The 26,731-nt window shown below is 42.9% G+C and overlaps 1 protein-coding gene across 2 annotated transcripts; it reads right to left on the bottom strand.

Moving 5' to 3' along the window:
• Positions 1 to 609: 609 nt before the first annotated feature.
• LOC128535774 (ornithine decarboxylase-like) lies at positions 610 to 26,731 on the bottom strand. 2 transcript variants are annotated; one of them, XM_053509824.1, is made up of 11 exons: positions 26,672 to 26,731; positions 26,268 to 26,319; positions 6,830 to 6,957; positions 6,543 to 6,716; positions 5,791 to 5,963; positions 5,465 to 5,681; positions 5,273 to 5,356; positions 5,019 to 5,181; positions 4,822 to 4,937; positions 1,195 to 1,409; positions 610 to 1,075 (listed from the first exon to the last, which is right to left on the bottom strand). In XM_053509824.1, exons 3-11 carry the CDS (start codon positions 6,929 to 6,931, stop codon positions 1,012 to 1,014), a joined length of 1,308 nt encoding a protein of 435 aa, XP_053365799.1. In that variant the 5' UTR covers positions 6,932 to 6,957; positions 26,268 to 26,319; positions 26,672 to 26,731; the 3' UTR covers positions 610 to 1,011. The 2 variants fall into 2 exon arrangements, with proteins under 2 accessions (XP_053365799.1, XP_053365798.1); XM_053509823.1 differs by lacking the exon at positions 26,672 to 26,731 and having other exon boundaries at positions 26,268 to 26,354.

Below are 26,731 nucleotides of genomic sequence, written 5' to 3'. Positions count from 1 at the left end.
TGACTTCCCTATATATTAATTTAATAAGTAAGCTGCTGCAGCTTATAACGAGTACATGCATGCATCGTTGTATTTATGCTTTTTTTTATATCATAATGCATAATTTCTTTATTCTATTGCATACTTTTTATATATAACTTAAGGGTACAGTCTGGTTATGCTTATGTACAGGCCCAATTTCAGTTTTGTAGTACTCTTGATGTTAACACAGGTAAAAAAAAATTAATAAAAAACATTTACTAAGTACCACAGTTAGTAATTGCTAGTGATAGATAGCATCACTGGTTTTATAAAAGAAAAACTAACTACACTGGGACACTGAGCAATTTTTGTGACTCAGTGCTTAAGGCTCAGGGTTAGTCTCAGGGTCAAGAGTTAGAGCTCTAGAACTGCAAAGCTGCCACATTTGGGGACTTGAACAAGGCTTTTATTCTTGTTGGTTACGGTGTTGCCACACTGAGAAACATACTCTCTGACTCCAGCTTCCCAGTAAACTAGGCTATTATGAAAATATTTTAACTGTGGTGGATTGGTGCTAAATAAAAACTTTCTTTTCTATTTTACATTCTCTTTCTGTCCACTTTAATAGTAACAACTATTCTGCTTGGAAATCTTGGGTTCTGGTGTTTATGTGGGTGTTACTTTTACAAACCACCTTTTTTGTTTTGAAATTTTTTTTTAATTGTTAGGCAGAAGATGAACTTCATCAGTCAAGATAAGTAGACAGACATGAAAGTAGCTTTTAATTCTTGCCGGTACTACTACATTTATTATTCATTTATTGCTTCATATTGTTAATTTTTTAAAATATTTTCTTTAATAGTTTCAGTATTTTAATACCTGCATGAAATACAACAAAATTAAAAACAGTAAACTGCTCTATAACATTGGGTCCAAGCAGTGTTTTTTTTATAAGAGGAAAATCAATATGGTTTTAATTCAACTTAATTCATTGCAGCCTTTTGGTGCCACATATGTGGTGACCTAGAGCCTGCAAATGGTGGCCCAGGGCTAAGCAGGCGGCTCCAGGGTGCTTTCACATTTACAGTGGCCATGGATCTGCTGCATGCATTGCCTAAAATACAATAAACAAGAATTACGTACTTTATCAGAATCCACAGATCAAGTCAGCATAAATGCAAATTCAGTGCAACCAGCATGATCAAAACCAGAAATCAGAAACTGTGAGCTTACCAAGCTGATCTAGACATGACATAATGGATGTCTGGTTTTTGGAAGCCATTAAAGGTTGATGAGGCAGCCACAGTGTAAGCACCCATGTTTTCAAACAGCAGCCAATCTCCTACCTGCTGCTCAGGCAGGTTACACAGTTCCACAATGCGGTCTAGGTCATTACAAGTATGACCCCAAATAGTGCATGGGTACATGAGCTCATCAGGCTTCATTTTCTGTAGAGTAAAAACCTAACTGTAATATTCAGTAATATGTGAAATCAATTAAACATGCCTGTAATTTGCCAAACACAAATAAGGATTAACTAGCTATAGTACCCATCATTGATGGTCAAAGAGTTTGTAGAAATAAAGGGTTAAAGCTTAAACTAAGCTGATCAGCTTTAATGTACCCAGTGATATTATTATTTCAGGTTGAAGCCGACGTACTGTAAATGTCTGCATGTCTTTCTGCACGGCAGAACTCACTGCCAAACTTAATACAAAGAAATAAATTTTTTTAACTTTGAATATTTTGTTATACTTGAATACTAGTTGTACTTGTTTTGTTGTCAGCCAAATAGACTCTACGGTAATCTGAATGTGAATCACAGATGAGAAATCGAAAAAGTAAACTCAAAAAAAGGAAGTTGGCTACCTGTTACATGTACTAAGATGTAATATGTGTTTTGTACATAATAATTGCATGTTTCCAAGATGAATATGAATAAATTATGTTGTATTTGCATGCAGTTCAACAACTTAACATGTATTAGATTCAACCATGATGAGATAAACCAAAGAGATCTTGTCACTATGAAAAACGGAAATATCAAAGCAAACATCGCAAGAAGATATCGCAAGAAGAGAACACAGTTTGTTAAGAAGACAAGCGGTTGACGGGTGTGTGGAAATCTTTCTAAATAGAAACGACCTGTACATAAATGTCACCTGCTGTTTAGCGATGTTTAGTCACGTTATTTTGGTTTAAGCTATTTCTTGTATTTTTAATCACACTTAAAATACAGACGGTTATATGCGCGTGCTTAATCTGCGGTTCGGTTCAGGTTTTGGTCTGTTCTCATGAGTTGTGAAGCGAGGGGAACAAAGTATAAATGTTGTTCTTTTGCTAAATTAAGTATCATGAATTTTAATTGAATCTATCTCTGTATTTTTTTCACAGGAGTTTGTGACTGAAAAATGTCCTGTCTGCATCTGACTTCAAGACCAACCGTATCTAACGGTCATTTTTAAAAGTCATAATGTACAATTAAAGTACAAAACGTTTCTGTTGGTGTTTAATTTATTTTTTATGATTAATACTGGTTTGTGGTGTTTTATGTTTTGTACATATTTTTAAATTGAGACCTCATTTGTAAGTTGCTGCTGGTGTAAAACAGGGTTTATATTAAACATAAAATAAAAATCTCCATTTTTCTTATGCTTCTTTCCTTCACAAAATTCTGTTCATCAGGGGTAAAATTTAAATTTACTTGAGTTGTACCAACCCTATTCATTTATGTTAACAGTATTAAATAATGTTGGACGCAGCTTTAGTAAATAAGTTAAATGAACCTAATAAAAATTAATTCGACAGATTAATTTTTTTTAAAAAATTTACATTGAACATTTAAATGATGTAAGCACTAAGAAATTATTAGACTTTTCAATTATGATGGAGTATCATAGACATAATTCAATTACATTACACTTGCACAATCAATTGCTATTACAGTAAATGATAAAGATTAGGTTAGGTCAACATGATTCTTTCACACAAGTTTAACATGAATGGAATACTTTGGTTTAGCAGACAAAAATTGTGTAATTTGGCCACATTTTGATGATGTGCGACCGATGTACACATTAAAATTAAGTAAATTCAAAGGATTTTTTTTTTCAGTGTAGGAGGAATAAAGCTTTAAATTTTGTAAAAAAAAAAAAAAAAAAAAAAACAAGCTGTAAAAGATATTAAGCAATCACAGTAAAAATATTTAGTTTAGCATTTCTACTTAATATCACAAACTAACCCGGGATGATCTTAATATCTACTTAATATCTATTGGTGCAGGTGTTTGTTTGCATTGAGCAAGTACCTTATTAGTAGCTTTTTTTAAAGTAGATTTTTAAATCCGCCAAATAACTGTTCGTAACATCACTTTTCCTAAACATTTTAATTTAATTTTAAATATCTTAGTACTGCAAACATTTCATCAAATTCTGTCCAACTAATTTTGTGTGATGCTGTGACAAAATCTGGCTGGACAGACATACATACAGCCCCACAGACAGAAAACTAGAGAGACTGGTTTTGGGTCTTCCAATATACACTCACCTAAAAGGATTATTAGGAACACCTGTTCAATTTCTTATTAATGCAATTATCTAATCAGCCAATCACATGGCAGTTGCTTCAATGCATTTAGGGGTGTGGTCCTGGTCAATACAATCTCCTGAACTCCAAACTAAATGTCAGAATGGGAAAGAAAGTGATTTAAGCAATTTTGAGTGTGGCATGGCTGTTGGTGCCAAACGAGCCGGTCTGTGTATTTCACAATCTGCTCAGTTACTGGGATTTTCACGCACAACCATTTTTAGGGTTTACAAAGAATGGTTTGAAAAGGGAAAAACATCCAGTATGCGTCAGTCCTGTGGGCGAAAATGCCTTGTTGATGCTAGAGGTCAAAGGAGAATGGGCCGACTGATTCAAGCTAATGGAAGAGCAACTTTGACTGAAATAACCACCCGTTACAACCGAGGTATGCAGCAAAGCATTTGTGAAGCCACAACACGCACAATCTTGAGGCGGATGGGCTACAACAGCAGAAGACCCCACCGGGTACCACTCATCTCCACTTCAAATAGGAAAAAGAGGCTACAATTTGCACAAGCTCACCAAAATTGGACAGTTGAAGACTGGAAAAATGTTGCCTGGTCTGATGAGTCTCGATTTTTGTTGAGACATTCAAATGGTAGAGTCAGAACTTGGCGTAAACAGAATGAGAACATGGATCTATCATGCCTTGTTACCACTGTGCAGGCTGGTGGTGGTGGTGTAATGGTGTGGGGGATGTTTTCTTGGCACACTTTAGGCCCCGTAGTGCCAATTGGGCATCGTTTAAATGCCACTGGCTACCTAAGCATTGTTTCTGACCATGTTTATCCCTTTATGACCACCATGTACCCATCCTCTGATGGCTACTTCCAGCATGATAATGCACCTTGTCACAAAGCTCGAATCGTTTCAAATTGGTTTCTTGAACATGACAATTAGTTCACTGTACTAAAATGGCCCCCACAGTCACCAGATCTCAACCCAATAAAGCATCTTTGGAATATGGTGGAACGGGAGCTTCGTGCCCTGGATGTGCATCCCACAAATCTCTATCCTATCAATATGGGCCATCATTTCCAAAGAATGCTTTCAGCACCTTGTTGAATCAATGCCACATAGAATTAAGGCAGTTCTAAAGGCGAAAGGATTAGTGTATTAGTATGGTGTTCCTAATAATCCTTTAGGTGAGTGTATGCACCATAAAGATATAATTTAAATATATCTTTAAGTTCTAACCAATATAAAGGCAAAAACCTTTTTTTATTTTTATTTATGGAGATGGAGCTAAAAGAACATACCAATATATTTCCTTACCTTGTGCACAATGGGTGTCACATGTTCATATCCCCGAATTACATCTTGAAAAGATCCATAAATGCCATCGTTGACATAGTACATTAGAGTTCTGTCACTGGTCACATTGCCTTTATCTTCATTATATTAAGAAAAAAAGTAAGGCTGTTATTTTTGAGATATTAAGTTACAGGTAGCGAATGGAATCTGGCGCTTACCATCAGAGCCAGACTGTTCCTTCATGTTGACTTTTTTAGCAATGATGTTCACAGCTAGCGTATATGCAGAAGCTACATAGAATCGCCCAGGCTCAGCAATTATCCTCACACCGAAGTCTGCAGGAAAGTACTTGTCCAGCGCAGGGTTAATCACAGCAGTAATCTAAGTGAATTAAAAAAATATTAGCAAAAATGTAACATTAAAAGACAAAAGACACCTCTATTTTTATGAATAAAAAAAGTGGTAAACTAACCTCCTCAAATGTTAGCTTGAATTTATCAGTGCCAGGGAAGCCACCACCAATATCCAATAGAGTCATATTGTAGCCCAACTCAGCCTAAGTAAGGATGTAAATTTCAGTCCAGTAATGTAACAGTGCAAAAGAAGCACTTTACACCTATACGTTAGTACCAGATACACAAATTCAAAGCCTGTAACCACTCACCCCCATGTCAAAGACGCAGCGTGCATCTGCAATAGCCTGGGTGTATGTCTCTGGGTCAGTACAGCCACTGCCTACATGAAAGCTGACTCCAATGATGTCCAGGCCCAGCTCCTTTGCCCGCTCTAAAAGCAGCCTGCTATTTTTCAGCGTGGCTCCAAACTTCACACTTAGCCTGCACACTGCCTTAGAGTCATCTGTAGCTATACGCAGCACTAGCCTGCGTGGATGTACAAATCATGGTTAGATGGACTTTAATATTCTCTAGTTTTTGTCATTATTTAAACACAATAGCATAATTATAATTTTAAATACAGAAAGCTACTTACTTGGCATTGTCATGGCTCCGAGCAACCTTCATTAGTTCCACTTCACTGTCAAATGTCATCATTTGCACTCCATGTGCAGAAGCATACTTGATCTGCGACACCTGCTTACAGGGGTTGGCATAAATGATCCTGCTGGACTCCACTCCCAGAGACTGCACAAGCTGAATCTCAGTCTAAAGAAAGTACAAAAGTACAAATAGCTCAGTACAATATCTTCTCCTGCTACAACTGGAACATGTTATTAAATTACCGATATACATCGAAGAATCTACAAATTTAGAAAGTGATTATTTAGCACTGGTGATATTTATTTATTTATTGTCTATATTGCTTATCCTGTGTAGGGTCACAGGGGGTGTTAGAATTATTTTATATAAAAAGGAGTTAATTCTACTCTCTTGCTCTCTTCCTCATAGATCTGATATTAACATATACATTTTTCCCTGCTGCTACCTTCCAGTCTCCTCTTCAACACTTCAAACACTCAAGCACCCATTCACAAACCAGAGAAAAGTTGGATACACTAATCTACTGTGCATGTCTTTGGACTGTAAGAGGTACTTGCCTACTTAAAGGAAGGCCACAAAGCACGGGGAAACCATGCACAGAGGACTTCTGAAGAGAACTTTAAGCACAGAGAAAAGATCCGACCCTCCTACCCTCAAAGTGTTAATTAAGTTAAGTGTTAATTAAGGTGCAAAAGTGCTAACTCCTGTGCCACCAAAATATTGCAAAACAAAAAAAATGTAAACCTTGCTTGCACAGTCAAAGCCTGTTCCCAGAGTTTCCAGTGTCCTTAGAACAGTCTGGCTATCATTGCATTTCACAGCATAGAAAGGTGTGACACGAGGCAAGGCACGTGCCCATCTAAGATGCTTCTTAAGGATATCCCCCAGGTCTGCCACATAGAAAGCATCCTTGTCATCCTACATGATAAACACAACAAAAGTGTCATCAAAAACATCGAAAAGATATAATACCATGCAATATGCATGACACCCCTTTAAAGATGAATTAATATGTGATGGAGAAAACTCACCGATGAAGTGGACTCATTGATTTTTTGATCAACAATATCCCGTGCACAGAAGCCATCATCCAGAAAGGTAAATTTAAAGTGGTCGAACAAAGTCATGGTCATTGATTATATTCTAGTTGTAAATGACACTGTAAAAAGTAATTAGTAAATATTTACATTAATCTTGTGATAATGACAGAGTATCTCAAAAATCCCCTTACAAATTGAATCAAGTTAAATTAAAACTTTAACTGTCCCTCCTATATAGTCTATAAACTTGATACGTCTTACAATCTTGTCCTTACTATGACTTTTAAATTGTGTGCAATTCACAAAAACCAACTGTGAGATGTTTAAGTACATTGGTGTCCACTTGCTGGAAATGATTGGCCTGTAGGAGGAATTGTTTAAATATTATGCATATCCTGATTGGTGCCCTTATTAATTAAATATTCATACTGTTACATCCCGTAGTATTTTGGGGATGTCTCTATTGTGTTCTTGATTCCTACGTCTTTTAGGTCCTGGGATTGGACATCGCCCCTGTCAATCCTCATTCTCAGCGCGACGGTGATTCCTCTTGGAATAAATAAGACGGCCCTAGCCCAGTATAAGAACCCAGAAGTGATGCAGACTGCTGTGCATAAGATACAAGGTGTTCTGCTTTATTTATTTATTTATTTATTTGCTTTAAGCTCTGCTCATGGCTCCCATGGCTGAATTTGCAGTTTAAATCTTTTGTATATATTTTTGTAAATATTATTTCTTTCTCTCTAAACTATTGCTTTCCACTGTAACTATGGAGCAATTGGGTGTTTTGTGCTTTACTTACTAAAAATTGCTGACGCTCATTGCACGTCTCGAGTTTGGCTCCATCTTGTACATAGTTTACTCTCCTGGTAGAAATCAGTGATGGCCTTTATTATATTAACTTTTTGTTTTCTTATGTCGGCTTTCTTATCTTCCCTAGACATCAAGAGCGAGCGTAACAACTATGAACCGAAAATAAAAACTGTGTATACTTTCCTCGCAGACCTGAAAAATATATACTTATAGAAAGCAAAATTTTCAGTTTTTTAACGTCATTGCTGCTCTGTTTGGCAGAGGGACGTGCTGAATACGTCTGGGAGTCGCCAGTCTTTGTGTGTGTGTGTGTCACCTGAGAGGTACAGTGGTTAATCAATCGGAATGTAGGTCCTACCGTCGCCGTGCTCGGCGGTACCGTTTGGCTTTGTGCGTTTGCTGGCTTTTACCGTTGAGTGGCGCTATATAACTACAGGCTGACGCCTCATGCCTTAGTTCATTCTCTGCTGGATTAATGAGACACAGAGTTTTAGAACTGCACGTAGTAGCGGATAAAATCAAGTAAAACATTGTAGTTAAACAAATTTATAATCACAGAACTAAAATGACGATACAAATGTAGGATTTTAATTAAATTAAATCTTATTAGGATCAAATTTAAACAAAATAAATGTTAACACAGTGAGCCTTAAAATTTTTTCACGTGTAATTAGAAAAGACGCGTGTAGGGTTTTGTGTCGTCTTATATCTTGTGTCCTTTAAATTTATAGTAGATTTATTAACTAAAATAAATGACCATAGAAATTATAACATTGTCAGGACGTTCTACTGCGTCAGCTGATGTTGGTCATTCAGCCCCGCTTGTGTTTGTGCGTTATTATAAGAATGAAATGCAGTAGACTGTTATGATCTGTAACGGATTCGACCCATGTTGCACGGGCGGCACCATAAAGCACGGACACGAGGCGAGGTCTTACAGGAAAAGGGTAATTTATTTAGGTAAAATGGGGAAGGAAAGTGTTGAAGGAGGGAGAAAGGAAAGAAAGGGATAAAGGTTGTGCATGTGCAGTTCCGGGGGCTGTGCCACACTGGCATGCGGGCACACAGCTGATGCTAAGTGTTGGTGCGCGGAGTGGCAGAACTGAGCACGCGGAGGCAGCGCTCCTGCACGCTCCCTCGTGACGGCGCTTCTCCCGCTGTTGATGGCCGGCGCGAATTCTCGCTGACGCAAAAACCTAACCACACTTTTCCTCTTCGGCAGCGGGGCTGCGAGGGCGGGCACGTGTATCAGTTGTTTTATAGAATACAGTGGAAACTTTTTACCAATTAAACCCAGAATTCTGGTTGTTCATTTGACCCAAACAGTGGGTAAAATTTACACTCTACCTGGGGTAAATCTTAAAAAGCTGGGTTATTTCATGTGGCCCAAATAAACACTCTCTGTAAAACAATAAAACCAAGAGGCCCTTATAAATCTGAATTTGAATTGTATTTGTTTTTGCATTTACTACGATGTTTAAACAATTTTTATTTAGAAGTTTTCAATACAAATCATGTAATATTATCTTAATATTTAACAATTTTAACAATATTAACAATTTAAACTATTAAACAATTACTTTTATTATTTTAACTATTACTATTTAATTAACTTCACAATAACATTAAGAACAAGAACACTAAAACCTTTTTAAATTGTACTTATTAAATGTGGGCTGAAAAAATTGTTGTCAAAAATGTAACAAATAAGGACTCATCCCCATCAATGATCCCCTGATATACAGTGCTGGAAAAACGCCCAGGTGGGAAGACACGGCTTTGTGTAGTTAACATCAAAAACATCAACATCAACGTCAACAGCCTCCATCAAAGAGTCTGTCTCAATGGCATTGCCTCCAACAATAGGAAAGGTCTGTGATGATGTGATGACAACTTATACAGTATTGAATATTTTATAAGGATGCAAGTATAGCTTATTTTCAAATATAGCTGTCCCATTTCTCATTTTTTTAAATAATAAAAAAAACAGAATGAGAAAAAAACATTAACCTCACACCCACATGTCAAAGCATTTAATTTTAACAATAAATATGCTTGCTCCTACCACAACTTACTAAAAAACTAATTTAAAAATTACATTAATTTACCATAAAATACTAAAACCACTAAAGAGACATCACAGCCAGCGGTAGTTTTCAGAAGTTGAAATAAGGCTGCGTGAGATGAGGTTGCGTTGGGTGGATACATGAGCGTAGAGCATCTGGGGATTGCCTGGAGCTCAAATCTTCGAAAACGTTATGGCAATTTTTTTAATTGCCGCTATCTTCAATAAGTGATGGAGGTTTTGGTCTGTACACACATGCATTCTCGTCTAAACAACTCATAAAACTAAATTTTGTGACACAATACCAGTAATATTTCAAATATTTTGCAGGCTGCTATATGAGAAACCATAGAATAACAGGTGTTCATTTGTAAATGGCCCACTACATCTCATTTGACCCAGCATGAGCCAACCCAACAATGTGTTAAAAATACTCGAAATACCCAGAATTTTGACCTGGCATTAACAACCCAACAATGTGTTTAAAGAAACTACCCAGCATTTTTAGAGTATACTGCATAAATATTATTTAGTACAACAAAATTCCTGTAAAAAAAACATATGAAACATTTACAGAAATGTAAGACAATTTGTGTTTTAAGTTATTCTAATATTCTATTATTAAAGTCTAATTTTCCAGTTATTTCTGTGTTCAAAGTTTGATGTCTTTAAATGTATTTTTTATTAAATAATATCAATAATCAGATACAGAGATAGGCTATATAACAGATTATTCTTTCTATGAATAAAATTATCAGCTAATGAACTAGATTGTCTATCTAAACAAAATTTGTTTAATTACATTAAAAAAATAGCAGAAACTGTAAATGCCACGTTTGTGCCACCTGGCAGTCATTTCACGATTTACTTTAAAATGCGACTGATTTATTTTAGCTGCTGTCGTTTTGCTGCACCGGTGAGCACGCAAGTTATAGGAAGCCTGGTTGACTACCTACTGTACATGATTTATACAAACGCCATTGTATAAGTCATTACAGTGAAAATGGTTGAACCAGTTTAAAGTTTGATGTCTTTAAATGTATTTTTTATTAAATAATATCAATAATCAGATACAGAGATAGGCTATATAACAGATTATTCTTTCTATGAATAAAATTATCAGCTAATGAACTAGATTGTCTATCTAAACAAAATTTGTTTAATTACATTAAAAAAAATAGCAGAAACTGTAAATGCCACGTTTGTGCCACCTGGCAGTCATTTCACGATTTACTTTAAAATGCGACTGATTTATTTTAGCTGCTGTCGTTTTGCCGCACCGGTGAGCACGCAAGTTATAGGAAGCCTGGTTGACTACCTACTGTACATGATTTATACAAACGCCATTGTATAAGTCATTACAGTGAAAATGGTTGAACCAGTTGATATATATAACCAGCTGTCAAGAATATTTTCTATAAATTTATATTTAAGTGTATTTGTTACTTTTATTTTCTGTAGATGTGTCCTGAATTGATGAATTGCTCTCAGGTGAAACTTGACTTCACTAATAATTAAAGTAAAGGAAATAAAGGAAGCACTGGCGATGCCTTTTATATATCTCAAATATGCACATATCTCAAATTAAATGCCAATATCTTAAATTAAGTGGCAATACAATAATTGATATACAAAATCAGACACTTTGAACATTACAATCATTACAGTACAGTCGAAAGTGTAATCACCAGCTCAATTACAGTGTGGTTTGGGAATTGCACTGCTCAGGAATAAAAAGCTCTTCAGCGGGTGATTAAACTGCACAGTTCATCTGTGGAGTAGCCCTTCAGGACATTTACAACACCAGGGTTCTCACTAGGGCTTATCACATTATAAAGAACAATACACATCAGCAACACGATATATTCACACTTTTGCCATCTGGAAGATGATACAATCCAGTTCTTCTTTTTTTTTTACCCATCCCGGAGATCTTCTTTTCTCCACCCATCCTGGAGAGATGTCTGCCATTGTGCCAATGCTCCAGTAGGCAGAGGCCAACCCTTCGAAGATCTTGAGGCATCCAGAGAAGGACCATCCCCAGCTGGATTCAGCTTGATAATGGTTTGGATCTACACATGCTCCTCCTGAGCTCTCAGTGATCCACACAACTTCTGTTATACTGAATTTCCAGCAGCCTAACACACATGATGTTGTTATATAATTCCTGTTATCCATTATCACCCAAATGAGGATAGGAGTTTTTCCTTGACACCGTCGACCTCGACTTGCTCATCAGGGACAATCTCAAAATCTTATTATTATCTAAACTCATTTTTTTCTCACACATACACACTTCTATAAATTTTCTTAACATTTTGTAAATTTGCTTTAAGACAATTGTAAGGGTTTTTGAGACTCTTTGTTGTGTTTTTTTTTTGTTTAGTTGATTTGATTGCCCATGGTGCACCTTGGTCAGGTAAAGGGAGCACGCACCTGAGCCGAGGTCGCTCATTAGTCTCAGTATTATAAATGTGTAGCATTTGTTATAGTTTGTTGTGTTGGTTGTGTTTTTGAGAGTTGTTATATTATAGATTCGTAAGTGCTCGAAGAAAAGAGCTTTTGTTTTTGTCATACATTAATATAGCAATAAAAGATTATCTGGAACTCCTCTTTTACTGCCTTTGCATTTATGCCACGTACACGCCATCGAGCACAAGGTGACAGAATGCTACACCTTCAAAGTGGCATAGCAGAGGTGTCTCCCCTAAATGTTCGAAGAAGGAGAGGAGGAAGGCGTGTTCGTAAGCAGAGAGAGAAGAGGAAAGGCAAGAGTTTAGGAGTGATAGTGGGGACTTTGAATGTTGGGACCATGACAGGGAAGGGAAGAGAGTTAGTTGATATGATGCAGAGAAGAAAGGTGGATATACTGTGTGTGCAGGAGACCAGGTGGAAAGGTAGCAAGGCTAGAAGCTTAGGATCAGGGTTCAAATTGTTTTACCATGGTGTGGATAGGAAAAGAAATGGAGTAGGAGTTATCCTAAAAGAGGAGTTTGTAAGGAATGTTCTAGAGGTGAAGAGAGTATCAGATAGGGTGATGAGTCTGAAGCTGGAAATTGAAGGGATAATGTTCAATGTTGTTAGTGGTTATGCCCCACAGGTAGGATGTGAGTTAAAAGAGAAGGAGAAATTCTGGAGTGAGTTAGATGAAGTGATGCAGAGCATCCCCAGAGGTGAAAGAGTGGTGATTGGTGCAGACTTCAATGGACATGTTGGGGAAGGGAACAGAGGTGATGAAAATGTGATGGGCAGGTTTGGTTTTCAGGACAGGAATGTAGAAGGACAGATGGTGGTGGACTTTGCAAAGAGGATGGAAATGGCAGTGGTAAATACTTTCTTCCAGAAGAGGCAGGAACATAGGGTGACATATAAGAGTGGAGGCAGAAGCACTCAGGTCGACTACATCTTGTGTCGACGTTGTAACCTGAAAGAGATCAGTGACTGCAAAGTGTTGGTAGGGGAGAGTGTAGCCAGACAACACAGAATGGTTGTGTGTAAAATAACCATGGTGGTGAGGAAGGCAAAGAGGACAAAGGCAGAGCAGAGGACAAAGTGGTGGAAGCTGAGAAAGGAAGAATGTTGTGTAGTCTTCAGGGAGGAGTTGAGACAGGCTATGGGTGGTCAGGAGGTGCTTTCAGTTGACTGGACAACCACAGCCAATGTGATCAGGGAGACAGGTAGGAGGGTACTTGGTGTATCATCAGGTAAGGGAAAAGTGGACAAGGAGACTTGGTGGTGGAATGAGGAAGTCCAGGAGTGTATACAGGGAAAAAGGCTAGCTAAGAAGAAGTGGGACACTGAGAGGACTGAAGAGAGTAGACAGGAGTACAGGGAGATGCAGAGTAAGGTGAAGGTAGAGGTGGCAAAGGCCAAACAAAGAGCATATGAGGACTTGTATGCTAGGCTAGACAGTAAGGAGGGAGAGGGGGATCTGTACAGGTTGGCAAGGCAGAGAGATAGAGATGGGAAGGATGTGCAGCAGGTTAGAGTGATTAAAGATAGAGATGGAAATGTACTGACAGATGCCAGGAGGGTGATGGGAAGATGGAAGGAGTATTTTAAGGAGTTGATGAATGAGGAAAACGAAAGAGAACAAAGAGTAGAAGAGGTGACTGTTGTGGAACAGGAAGTAGCAAATATTGGTAGAAGTGAGGTGAGAAGGGCGTTAAAGAGGATGAAGAGTGGAAAGGCTGTTGGTCCTGATGACATACCTGTGGAGGTATGGAAGTGCTTAGGAGAGGTGGCAGTAGAGTTTTTGACAAGTTTGTTTAACAAGATCTTGGAGAGTGAAAGGATTCCAGAGGAATGGAGGAGAAGTGTATTAGTGCCAATTTTTAAGAACAAGGGAGATGTGCAAAGCTGTGGCAATTATAGAGGTATAAAGCTAATGAGCCAGACAATGAAGCTGTGGGAAAGAGTAGTGGAAGCTAGGTTAAGGGCAGAGGTGAACATTTGTGAGCAGCAATATGGTTTTATGCCTAGAAAGAGTACATCAGATGCAGTATTTGCTTTGAGGATGCTGGCGGAGAAGTACAGAGAAGGTAACAGGGAGTTGCATTGTGTCTTTTTAGATTTAGAGAAAGCGTATGACAGGGTGCCAAGAGAGGAGCTGTGGTATTGTATGAGGAAGTCTGGAGTGGCAGAGAAGTATGTTAGAGTGGTGCAGGACATGTATGAGAGCTGTAAGACAGTGGTAAGATGTGCTGTAGGTGTGACAGAAGAGTTTAAGGTGGAGGTGGGTCTGCATCAAGGATCGGCTCTAAGCCCCTTTTTGTTTGCTCTGGTGATGGACAGGATGACAGATGAGGTAAGACAGGAGTCCCCATGGACTATGATGTTTGCAGATGACATTGTGCTCTGTAGCGAGAGCAGGGAACAGGTGGAGGAAAATTTGGAGAGGTGGAGGTATGCTCTGGAAAGCAGAGGAATGAAGGTTAGCCGCAGCAAGACGGAATACATGTGTGTAAATGAGAGGGACTCAGGAGGATCGGTGAGGCTACAGGGAGCAGAGGTAAAGAAGGTGCAGGATTTTAAGTACTTGGGGTCAACGGTCCAGAGCAACGGAGAGTGTGGAAAGGAGGTGAAGAGGCGGGTACAGGCAGGTTGGAATGGGTGGAGAAAAGTGTCAGGTGTGTTGTGCGATAAAAGAGTATCAGCGAGAATGAAAGGAAAGGTGTACAGGACAGTGGTGAGACCAGCGATGCTCTACGGCTTAGAGACAGTGGCGCTGAAGAAAAGACAGGAGGCAGAGTTGGAGGTAGCAGAGCTGAAGATGTTGAGGTTCTCTTTGGGAGTGACAAGGATGGATAGGATTAAGAATGAGTTTATCAGAGGGACAACCCAGGTTAGATGTTTTGGAGATAAAGTCAGAGAGGCCAGATTGAGGTGGTTTGGGCATGTTCAGAGGAGAGATTGTGAATATATCGGTAGAAGGATGCTGAGGTTGGAACTGCCAGGCAGGAGGTCTAGAGGAAGACCAAAGAGGAGATTTATGGATGCAGTAAGAGAGGACATGAAGTTAGTTGGTGTGAGAGAAGAGGATGCAGAGGATAGGGTTAGATGGAGGCAGATGATTCGCTGTGGCGACCCCTGAAAGGGAACAGCCGAAAGACAAAGAAGAAAGAAGAAGAATGACGAGGGCGTCGGAGCGAGCAGACTGTAGGAGCGGGCGACGGGCCGTCCGGTGCGACTGCGAGGAGCACAGGAGAGACGAAGGGCGCAGCAGAGCTGGGAGGGCTGCAGGCTCGCCATTCGGCGTACACCGTTCAAAAAGGACGCAGCTGGAGGGGACATGATTCCCCGCACCGACCAAGAGGTACGGGCCAGGAGGGTCAGGTATGGCGGTGACAATTGGGAATTAGAACCTCAGGCTGAGCGGCAATGGAAAGAGAGATAACCAGCCAGATAACCATGCTGCGAGCTTTCCTCCTCCTTTGTTCGGCACGGAGGATACATCGTTCTCACGCCTCCTCTGGACAGCGAGGACGACGCGCTTTATCCTCCGATGGACAGCCAGGACGACGCGCTTCCTCCTCCTTCGCCTCTCCTAACCCTAACCCTGCCTCCGCTTGAGAGCAAGGACGTCGCGCTTCCTCCTTTTCATCCGCCGTCACTCGACTTTAAGGATGTCGCGCTTCCTCCGCCTCCGTTCGTCAGCGAGGATGTTGCGCTTCTTCCTTCTCCGCCTCTCCTTGACAGCGAGGACGTCGCGCTTCCTCCTCTCAGCAGCGAGGACGTCACGCTTCCCCCTCCGCAGCTCAAGAGCGAGGATGTCGCATTTCCCCTCCGCAGCTCGAGAGCAAGGACATCGTACTTCCTCCTCCGCCGCTACATTTGTCAGCGAGGACGTCGCGTTTCATCCTTCTCTGCCTCTGCTCGACAATGAGGATGTTGCGCTTCTTCATCCTCCAGGCGGCTTCGAGGACGTTGCGCCAGCTCCTCAGCCTGCGGACGTCGTGCCAGCTCCTCAGCCTGAGGATGTCGTGCCAGCTCCACAGCCTGAGGAAGCCGTGCCCGCTCCAAGCTCGGCTCCGAGGATGTCGTGCCCGCTCCTCAGCCCGGCTGCGAGAACCCTGTTTTGCTATTAATGCAGCACTGTCCAAATGACGGGATTTGCAGCCTCCGGGTGGGGAGGCCAGACTCGCGCCCAAAGACTCTTTGTTGTGTTTTTTGTGTTTAGTTGATTTGAACTTTATTTCCCATGGTGCAAATATATAATTATTTAATTTTTGTTATATTTTTGTTATATGTAGAGACTTCATCATTTCTTCACTAGCCGACACACTGGACCTACTACAGTTCGCTTATCGTCCAAATCGTTCCACAGACGATGCCATCTCTCATCTCCTCCACACATCACTTATTTACTTGGACACTAGTCACCACCAAGCTGGAGCACCTGGGACTCTGGGCAAACCACAGGCAGTAAGGATGGGCAGACATGTCTCAGCCTCCAACACTCTCAGCACTGGAGCCCCCCAAGGATGTGTTCTAAGCCCCCTGCTGTACTCTTTGTACACATATGACTGTGTGGCCACTACCAGCTCCACCACCATCATTAAGTTTGCTGACAACATCGTCGTGGTGGGCCTAATCTCTTGACCCGGGACTTGACTCGAGACTTGAGGGCAATGAATTGAGACTTACTTGTGACTTGCCAAACAATGACTTTGTCCCACCTTTGCTCAGAACACCTGTGTTTTGAATTCGAAGTTGCAGATTAATAGTGACAAATGTGTAAAGTGTCGGCACTCACAACCTCTCAGATCTGGCAGTACAACCTCAAATCCCAGCGCTCTGACTTTTGCTACTAATTTTGCGATAATCCTGTAGCAAAACTCACTTGTGCACTTGTAAACGCGAACTTGAGAGAGCAGAGTCGGGAGCGGGGCTGAGTGGAAATGAAGTCATTTAATTGGTCGAAGTGCACAAGTGAGTTTTGCTACAGGAATATCGCAAAATGAGTAGCAAAAGTCTAGAAAAAAAGGGATTTGAGGTTGTACTGCCAGATCTGAGAGGTTGTGAGTGACGACTTGTGGTTGTACAGCGAAACTGAAGTAAAGCGCAAAGATAAATGTGTAGTACACGGCGTGTGTAACTTGAGCTCGCATGGAATGCGGAAGCGGAGCGCCGGCGCGAGGTGAATGAGCTCTGTGTAGAGAGCCGGCGTGTGTGACTTGAGCTCGCATGGAATGCGGAAGCGGAGCGCCGGCGCGAGGTGAATGAGCTCCGTGTAGAGAGCCGGCGTGTGTGACTTGAGGTCGGGTTGGCTCGCAGATGACGCAGACGCATGGGAATTACTTGTGGTCGAGAAACAGACAGAGGTCGAAGCCGGAGATCAGGGGAAATGTCCATAATCCAGGCTCGTGGTCGAGAAACAGTTCCAAAGGTCAGTACCGGGAGAATCCGAGATGGCGAATGATCCGTGACGTGAGGCGAAGACGTGGTCATTGAAACGAAGCGAGGTCGGAAACGAGAAGGCAAAACGAGACAGAACGCTGGAATACTGGACATGGTGAGTGCACAATAATCTGGCGAGGAAGTGTAGTTAGAGTACGAGTTAAGTAGGGAGGAGAGGTGATTATAGATTGAGTAAAGGTGTGCAGAGTGGAGAATGAGGCGGTGAAAAGAAAGCAGTGGGATGGATCATGAAACTGGAGTGTGCAGGTTATTCATGACAGGGCTGTGACTTGGCGGGTCATGACAGTACCCCCCCCTCTACGAACGCCTCCGGGCGTTCTAGCAGGCGCCTCGGGGTGAAGTCTGTGGAACTCAGTAATCAGAGATCGGTCTAGTATAAATCTGGCTGGTACCCAACTTCTTTCTTCAGGGCCATAGCCCTCCCAGTCCACCAAGTACTGAAGGCCGTGTCCACGTCGGCGAGACTTAAGAAGCCGGCGAACTGTAAAGGCCTCCCCCCCATCTATGAGTCTGGGTGGTGGTGGGGGAGGGGGGGGTGGAGCCAACGGACACGCAACCAACCTACGGATCTGGGAGACGTGGAAGGTGGGATTAATTTGGCGCATGGACAATGGCAGGGCCAGTCTGACGGAGCATGGGTTGATGATGCGGGTGATGGTGAATGGGCCGATGAACCTTGGTGAGAGCTTCTTGGAAGTTGTCTTGAGTGGAAGATCGCGAGCAGAGAGCATGACCCTTTGGCCGATGTGGTACCTGGGAGCGGCTAGACGATGCCTGTTAGCTTTGTGCTGGAAGATGCTGACCGAATGTTGTAGTCGGGTACGAGCACGTTGCCATGTCCTTTTGCAGCGGCGAACAAAGGCTTGAGCTGAGGGGACCGCAGCTTCTTCCTCCTGGGAGGGGAACAGTGGTGGTTGGTAACCGAGACAACACTGGAAAGGGGACATTCCCGTGGAGGAGGTGGGGAGCGAGTTATGAGCATACTCGATCCATGGGAGAAAGCGGCTCCAAGAAGAAGTGTCGTGAGACGCCATGCACCTCAATGATTTTCCGAGTTCCTGGTTCATCCGCTCAGTTTGGCCGTTGCTTTGAGGGTGAAAGCCAGACGAGAGACTAGGTGTGGCCCCGATAAGACCACAGAAGGCCTTCCAAAATTGTGCTGAGAACTGAGGGCCTCTGTCTGAGACAATGTCTGTAGGCAGTCCGTGAAGTCGAAAGACATGAGTAATTAGAAGCTCGGCTGTCTCCTTGGCAGAGGGAAGTTTGGGTAATGGAATGAAGTGGGCAGACTTTGAGAACCAGTCGACCACGGTTAAAATACAGGTGTTCTTGTCTGAAGGTGGTAATCCGGTCACAAAATCAATAGAGATGTGAGACCAGGGGCGGTGGGGAATCTGGAGGGGTCTTAGGAGACCCTCGGGGGCACGATTTGTAGTCTTATTTCTGGAACATGTGTCGCAGGATGCCACAAAGTCTCCGACATCTTCCTTGATAGTGGGCCACCAAAAGCGTTGTTGCGTCAAAAAACGGGTACGGGTCACCCCTGGGTGGCAGGCTAGTCTGGAGCAGTGTGCCCAATCCAAAACTTGGGGGCGTAGACGTGCTGGTACGAAAAGTAGCCCAGGTGGGACATTGCTTGGGCCTGGCTCTTGTTCAAGGGACTGAAGGACTGCGTTCTCCACTTCCAGCCGTGTAGTGGCCACAAGACAGTGAGGTGGAAGGATGGTCTCTATTGAGGGTGTATCCTGAGGAGTGGAGAACTGCCGGGAGAGGGCATCGGGCTTGACATTCTTGGAACCTGGGCGATAGGACAGCGTGAAGTGGAAGCGTGAGAAGAACAATGACCAGCGTGCTTGGCGTGAGTTGAGTCTTTTGGCTGATCTTAAGTATTCAAGGTTCTTGTGGTCAGTCCAGACTAAAAACGGGTGTTCAGCCCCCTCCAGCCAGTGTCTCCATTCCTGAAGGGCGAGCTTGACTGCCAGTAACTCACGGTCTCCGATGTCATAGTTGCGCTCCGGGGCTGTGAGTCGACGGGAAAAGAAGGAGCAGGGGTGAAGCTTATTATCCTTTGGTGACCTCTGAGAAAGAACGGCCCCGACTCCCGTCTCAGAAGCGTCAACTTCGACAACGAATTGAAGGGAGGGGTCTGGGAAGGTAAGGATGGGTGCCGTGGTAAAACGGTGCTTGAGTTCAGCTAGAGCCTTCTCTGCCAGGGGATTCCATTTAAATGGCGTCTTAGTGGAGGTGAGTGTTGTGAGCGGGGCTGCCACCGTGCTGTAACTCCTAATGAAACGGCGATAAAAGTTGGCAAACCCCAGAAAGCGTTGAAGCTCTCGTCTACAAGATGGCACTGGCCAGTCTGTGACTGCCTTGACCTTGGTCGGGTCCATTTGAATGCCCGCAGGTGAGATAGAGAATCCCAGGAAGGAGGTGGAGTCAACGTGAAACTCACATTTTTCAGCCTTGACATAAAGTTTGTTTTCCAATAACCGTTGTAGAACCTGACGTACGTGGATCTTGTGTTCCCTTAGTGAACGAGAAAAGACCAAGATATCGTCAAGATATGCAAACACAAAGATGTTGAGGAAGTCTCTGAGGACATCATTAATGAGTGCCTGGAAAACTGCGGGTGCGTTGGTTAAACCGAATGGAACCACCAGGTATTCATAGTGACCAGTAGGGGTGTTAAAGGCGGTCTTCCACTCATCACCTTCCCTTATTCTGACTAGGTGGTAAGCATTTCTCAGGTCTAACTTGGTGAAAATGCGGGCATCCTGGAGCAGCTCAAAGGCAGTAGACATTAAGGGAAGTGGATAGCGGTTTTTAATGGTGATTTCGTTCAATCCTCTGTAATCGATGCAGGGTCTGAGGGACTTGTCTTTCTTTTCCACAAAAAAAAAATCCCGCACCAGCAGGGGAGGACGAGGGGCGGATGATCCCTGCCGCAAGCGATTCGGTAATATATTGTTCCATGGCCTCTCTTTCAGGGCGAGAGAGGGAGTAGAGTCGCCCTTTGGGTGGGGTGGTTCCTGGGAGGAGATCAATAGCACAGTCGTAGGGTCGGTGAGGTGGTAGTGAGACAGCCCGTGACTTGCTGAAGATCGGCTGCAGATCTAGTTAATCTACCGGGACCTGGGATAAACTGGGAATCTCCTCCTGTGGCGTGGAACGAGTCTGGGTTATGGCCGCGGAGCGTAGACACGAAGAGTGGCAAGTTGAGTGCCAATCGAGAATGCTCATTCTTACCCAATCGATGTGGGGGTTATGTATCTTTAACCATGGCAGCCCCAAAATAATCGGGGCGTGTGCATTTCTCACGATGAGGAAGGTGATGGTTTCTGTATGGTTGCCAGAGAAGCATAGCGTAACGGGGAAAGTGCGGTGAGTGATCTGAGAAAGTTTGCTTCCATTGAGCGCCTGAACATTGAATGGTTGAGTGACTCGTACAAGCGGAATCTCCAATTGAGAGGCCGTGGCTGAGGACATTAGGTTTTGGTCGGCTCCAGAGTCCACCAGGGCATATGTAATATGAGACTGCTCTTTGAGGGTTAGTGTAACAGCAAAGCATGATCGTTTATCTGAGAAAGAGGTAAAGCTGGAGTTCCCCATGGTACCCAGCATAACCGGGGGGTTCTGCCCCTTTAATGTGCAGTTACATACGGCATGGCCAATCCTTCCGCAGTAAAAACAGGCCCCGTCATCCCTTCGCCATTGCCGTTCCTTTGGCGAGATGCGTGTGCGGTCAACCTGCATTGGTTCAGGAGATGAATTCGATGTGTCTGAGGTCATGGTCGGGGGGTAAGGCTTAGGAGATTGATAATGTTCCTCTTGCCGAGTCTGTTTATGGGCGTCAATACGGGTCGCTAGGTCAAATAGCCCCTGCAGATCCGATGGAAGCTCACGGGCTGCGAGCTCATCCTTGATTAAATCGGAAAGTCCATGAAAAAATGCATCAAAGAGCGCCTGCTCACTCCAGCCACTAGAGGGAGCCAAAGTACGAAAATCAATGGCATAGTCAGAGACGGAGCGAGCCCCCTGGCGTAGCTGGAGTATTTGGTTTGCTGCCTGGTGACCCGAAAATGAACGGTCGAAAACTCTCCTCATTTCATCATCGAAAGCTTTGAGGGTCAAACAGCAGGGAACCTGTGCATCTCATAGTGACGTTCCCCAATCCCTTGCCTTCCCGGAGAGGAGGGTGATTATGTAAGCGACTTTTGACCGTTCTGTGGGGAATGAGGAGGCTTGCAGCTCAAACACGAGAGAGCATTGAGAGAGAAAAGAGCGACAGGTGGAGGGATCCCCGTTATAGGTGGGTGGCGCCGGGAGACATGGCTCGTGATGGAAGGCATCCACCGGAGGGGGGGGCAAACAAGGGGGTGCTGAGGACGGGTGTGTTTGCTGCACTTGGTTGGTGAGTAACGTCAGCGTCTCAGTGAGAGTTTGGAGAGTGTTCGTTATCTGTCAATTTTCCTGCTGGTGAGTATCCAAGAGAGTTTCTTGACTCTTTAATGCCCCCTCCAGGTGAGTAATCTCTGCTGGGTCCATATTTGGCCAGATTATACTGTCACGGTTCGTAGTTGCCGTGGTAGACCCAAGTGCAGATGAGGAGCAGGACGTGACAGTTAGATTGGGAACCTGCTTGCGCTGACGCGGGCACTTTGTACTGGATGCGGAAGCGGAGCACCGCTGTGCGGTGAATGAGCTCTGTGTAGAGAGCCGGCGTGTGTGACTTGAGCTCGCATGGAATGCGGAAGCGGAGCGCCGGCGCGAGGTGAATGAGCTCCGTGTAGAGAGCCGGCGTGTGTGACTTGAGGTCGGGTTGGCTCGCAGATGACGCAGACGCATGGGAATTACTCGTGGTCGAGAAACAGACAGAGGTCGAAGCCGGAGATCAGGGGAAATGTCCATAATCCAGGCTCGTGGTCGAGAAACAGTTCCAAAGGTCAGTACCGGGAGAATCCGAGATGGCGAATGATCCGTGACGTGAGGCGAAGACGTGGTCATTGAAACGAAGCGAGGTCGGAAACGAGAAGGCAAAACGAGACAGAACGCTGGAATACTGGACATGGTGAGTGCACAATAATCTGGCGAGGAAGTGTAGTTAGAGTACGAGTTAAGTAGGGAGGAGAGGTGATTATAGATTGAGTACAGGTGTGCAGAGTGGAGAATGAGGCGGTGAAAAGAAAGCAGTGGGATGGATCATGAAACTGGAGTGTGCAGGTGATTCATGCCAGGGCTGTGACTTGGCGGGTCATGACAGTTATAATTATACTTGGGGATTTTAACAAAGCAAACCTCAAACGTGAACTGCCTAAATACAAACAGCACATTACATGCCCCACCAGAGACAAAAATACTTTGGATCACTGCTACACCACAATAAAGGATGCATATCGCTCCGTCTCTAGAGCAGCTTAAGGACTTTCTGACCACTGCCTGGTTCATCTTTTCCCGACCTATAGGCAAAAACATAAATCTGTTAAGCCTGTAGTAAGGACAGTAAAGAGATGGACCAGTGAAGCAGAGCAGGAATTACAGGCCTGTTTTGACTGCACTGATTGGAGTGTTTTTGAAGCTGCTGCCACCAATCTGAACGAGCTCACAGATTCTGTAACATCCTACATCAGTTCCTGTGAGGACATGTGCATCCCTACCAGGACATTCTTTACATATAACAATGACAAACCATGGTTTACAGCAAAACTCAGACAGCTTCGTCAGGCCAAAGAGGATGCCTACGGGAGTGGGGACAGGATATTGTACAACCAGGCCAGGAACACACTAACAAGGGCAATCAGAGCGGCTAAGAGAAGCTACTCTAAAAAACTGGAAAATCTGTTTTCTGCGTACTACCCTGTGTGGAAAGGCCTGAAACCATCACTAACTACAAGACGCCATCAACCTACTCTGTAGGGAATCAACAACTGGTTGATGACCTGAATAAGTTCTGTTGTAGATTTGAAACTCCCAGTCTCACACCACACTCCTGTCCCTCTTTCTACACCACCATTATCACCTCTGACAACCACCCCTTCCCCCCCCTGCACTCCAGGTCTGTGAAATGGATGTTTACCAGATCTTTCTAAAACAAAAAAAAAGGAAAGCTCCAGGCCCAGACGGTGTGACACCAGCCTATCTGAAATCCTGTGCTGATCAGCTGGCTCCCATCTTTACACAGATCTTCAACAGATCACTGGAACAATGTAAAGTGCCTTTGTGCTTTAAACGTTCCACAATCATCCCCATTCCAAAAAAAACCTAAAATCACAGGACTTAATGACTACAGACCAGTCGCCCTAACATCTGTGGTCATGAAGTCATTTGAAAGACTGGTGTTGGCCTATCTGAGGGACATCACAGGACCCTTACTGGACCCCCTGCAGTTTGCTTATAGAGCAAACAGGTCTGTTGATGATGCAGTCAACATGGGACTGCACTTCATCTTTCAACATCTGGACATTTACATTTACATTTAGGCATTTGGCAGACGCTCTTATCCAGAGCGACTTACATTTTTATCTCATTACACATCTGAGCAGTTGAGGGTTAAGGGCCTTGCTCAAGGGCCCAACAGTGGCAACTTGGTGGTTGTGGGGTTTGAACCTGGGATCTTCCGAACCGTAGTCCAATGCCTTAACCACCGAGCAGGCAAATAAACCAGGGGCTTATGCAAGGGTCTTGTTTATAGACTTTTCATCAGCTTTTAATACAATCATCCCAGCACTGCTTCCGACCAAACTAATCCAGCTCTTTGTTCCTAGCTCTACAGTATCTGTCACTTGAACACCAGCTTTCTGACAGACAGGCAGCAGCTAGTGAGACTGGGGAAATTTATGTCCAACAGCCACACCAGCAATACTGGAGCCCCTCAGGGATGCGTTCTCTCCCCATTGCTCTTCTCCCTCTACACCAACGACTGCACCTCTACAGACCCCACTGTCCAGCTCCTGAAATTTGCAGATCACACTACAATCATCTGTCTCATCCAGGATGGTGATGAGTCTGCATAGAGAAGTGAGGTCGAGCAGCTGGTGCAGTCACAACAACCTGGAGCTGAACACGCTCAAAACAGTGGAGATGATCGTGGACTTCAGGAGAAACCCACCTGCACTTCCCTTACTCAGCATCATGAACAGCACTGTGACAGCAGTGGAGTCATTCCGGTTCCTGGGCACGACCATCTCTCAGGACCTGAAGTATTTATTTATGTAACTTATTTAAAAGTATCTCACACCCTACTCCATTTGATCTCAACTTTTTTTGTGTGTCGTGTTGTCTTGTCTTGTCATTTGTTTTTTGTTCTGGAAGCTCTGTCACTGTCACGTCTGTAAATTCCTTGTACGTGCAAGCGTACTTGGCAATAAAACTCTTTCGGATTCTGATTCTCTAATTCTGAAAACAGCATTTATGTCCACACTGGACTCATTAGGAGTAAATCAGGATCCACTGTGACTGTAGAACCAAATAGTGACACGGTTCAGTTTTGGGCCCACTGCTTTTTTCTTTTTACATGCTTCCTCTGGACAACTTACAGTAATTCATAAGCATAGTATTAGTGTTCATTGTTATGCTGATGACATTTGTCTCAGCAAAACCAGATAAGAAAAACCAGCTTAATAAAGTTGAGCAATGTGTAAAGGACATAAGAGACTGGATGTTAATTAACTTTCTTCTGCTTAATCCTGTTAACACAGAAGTTTAGTCATCGGACCACATGCAGCTAAAAGCAAGCTTTTTGATTAGACTGTAACTTTAGTTTGCCTTTCTGTTTCATCAAGTGCAACAGTAAAAGAACTCGATGTCATTATATATTCCAGTCTTTCATTTGAAGCACATGTAGATAATATTAACAGGATAGCATTCTTTTACCTCAGAAATATTGCCGAGATAAGAAATATATTGTCACTAAATGATGCAGAAAAATTATTCATGCTTTTATCACTTCTAGGTTGGACTATTGTCATATGCCATAGTTAGTCCTGCCGGAGTCCCTGCTTGCACTCTGCACTACATATACATTCACCTTATACATTGTGTGACTGTATTTCTCCTTCTATATACCTATACCTCCAACAACAAACTGGACTGGACTGGACTATTTTAGCTTAGACATCAACTGTTATATTAAATTGCCAGCCGCCTAGCACACATTATGACTGCAGATCAATCCCTGCTATCCGTTATCACCCAAATAATTTTTCCTTGCCACTGTCGCCGTCACCCTTGGCTTGCTTATCAGGGACAATCTCATCATTTTGATTCATAGATATTCACATTTCATACGAACTTCCAAAATTCTTTTGATTGTGTAAAGCTGCTTTGCGACAATGACAATTGTTAAAAGCGCTATACAAATAAAATTGAATTGAATTAAATGGGCTTTCCCCCGAGCTAGCTTTCCCTTGAGTCAGATTTTCAGCAAGGCCCCCCGAATACAAGATACGAGTCATGTAAATTTTGGACGGCATCTTCAATACAGGATTCCTTTTCTGTACCTGATTCCTGTACACACCAGCCTAAATTGTTTAATTGCAGCACATTAAGTGTACAGGTATACCACAAAGGTAGATAAGTCATTATTTACAGGTATCATCTATCTTTACATATCAAGTTAAGAATGAGAAAACTTACCTGTAATTAAACTAGGAACTGAGCACAAAAGCAGCTCCAATGACTTTCCTTTCTGTAAAACAAGGTGTGTGGTGGATTATATTAAACAATTCATGTACTTCTTAAAAGTTTTCCAAATGTTTTACACAGTTTTGCAAAAAAAAAAAAAAAAAGGCGTCATAAAAATTAAAAAACCTAAACAAAAACAAACACTAAACAAGAACAAAACTATACATACAGCTACTGTATGGACCAACAAAACTAAAACAAAACATGAAGCATGGCAAGGCGGCGTGACAAAACTGATTAGAAAACAGCATTCCAACAGAATAAAGCAGCATTCCAACAGAACAGAACATTTCAACAGATGCAAGACAAAGACTCAAAACATGGCTAGATACAGTATAACCAAACTAATTAGTCACCTCGGTTCAGATGAGTGCCCCCATCACCTGACTGAGGTGCATTCTGGGACAGAAGTCCAA

This window comes from Clarias gariepinus, chromosome 13 (assembly GCF_024256425.1).
Source record: "Clarias gariepinus isolate MV-2021 ecotype Netherlands chromosome 13, CGAR_prim_01v2, whole genome shotgun sequence".
In the NCBI taxonomy this organism is placed as follows: Eukaryota; Metazoa; Chordata; class Actinopteri; order Siluriformes; family Clariidae; genus Clarias; species Clarias gariepinus.
The sequence above is the reverse complement of the archived record's forward strand: the minus strand, read 5'-3'. Positions and strand labels throughout refer to the sequence as shown.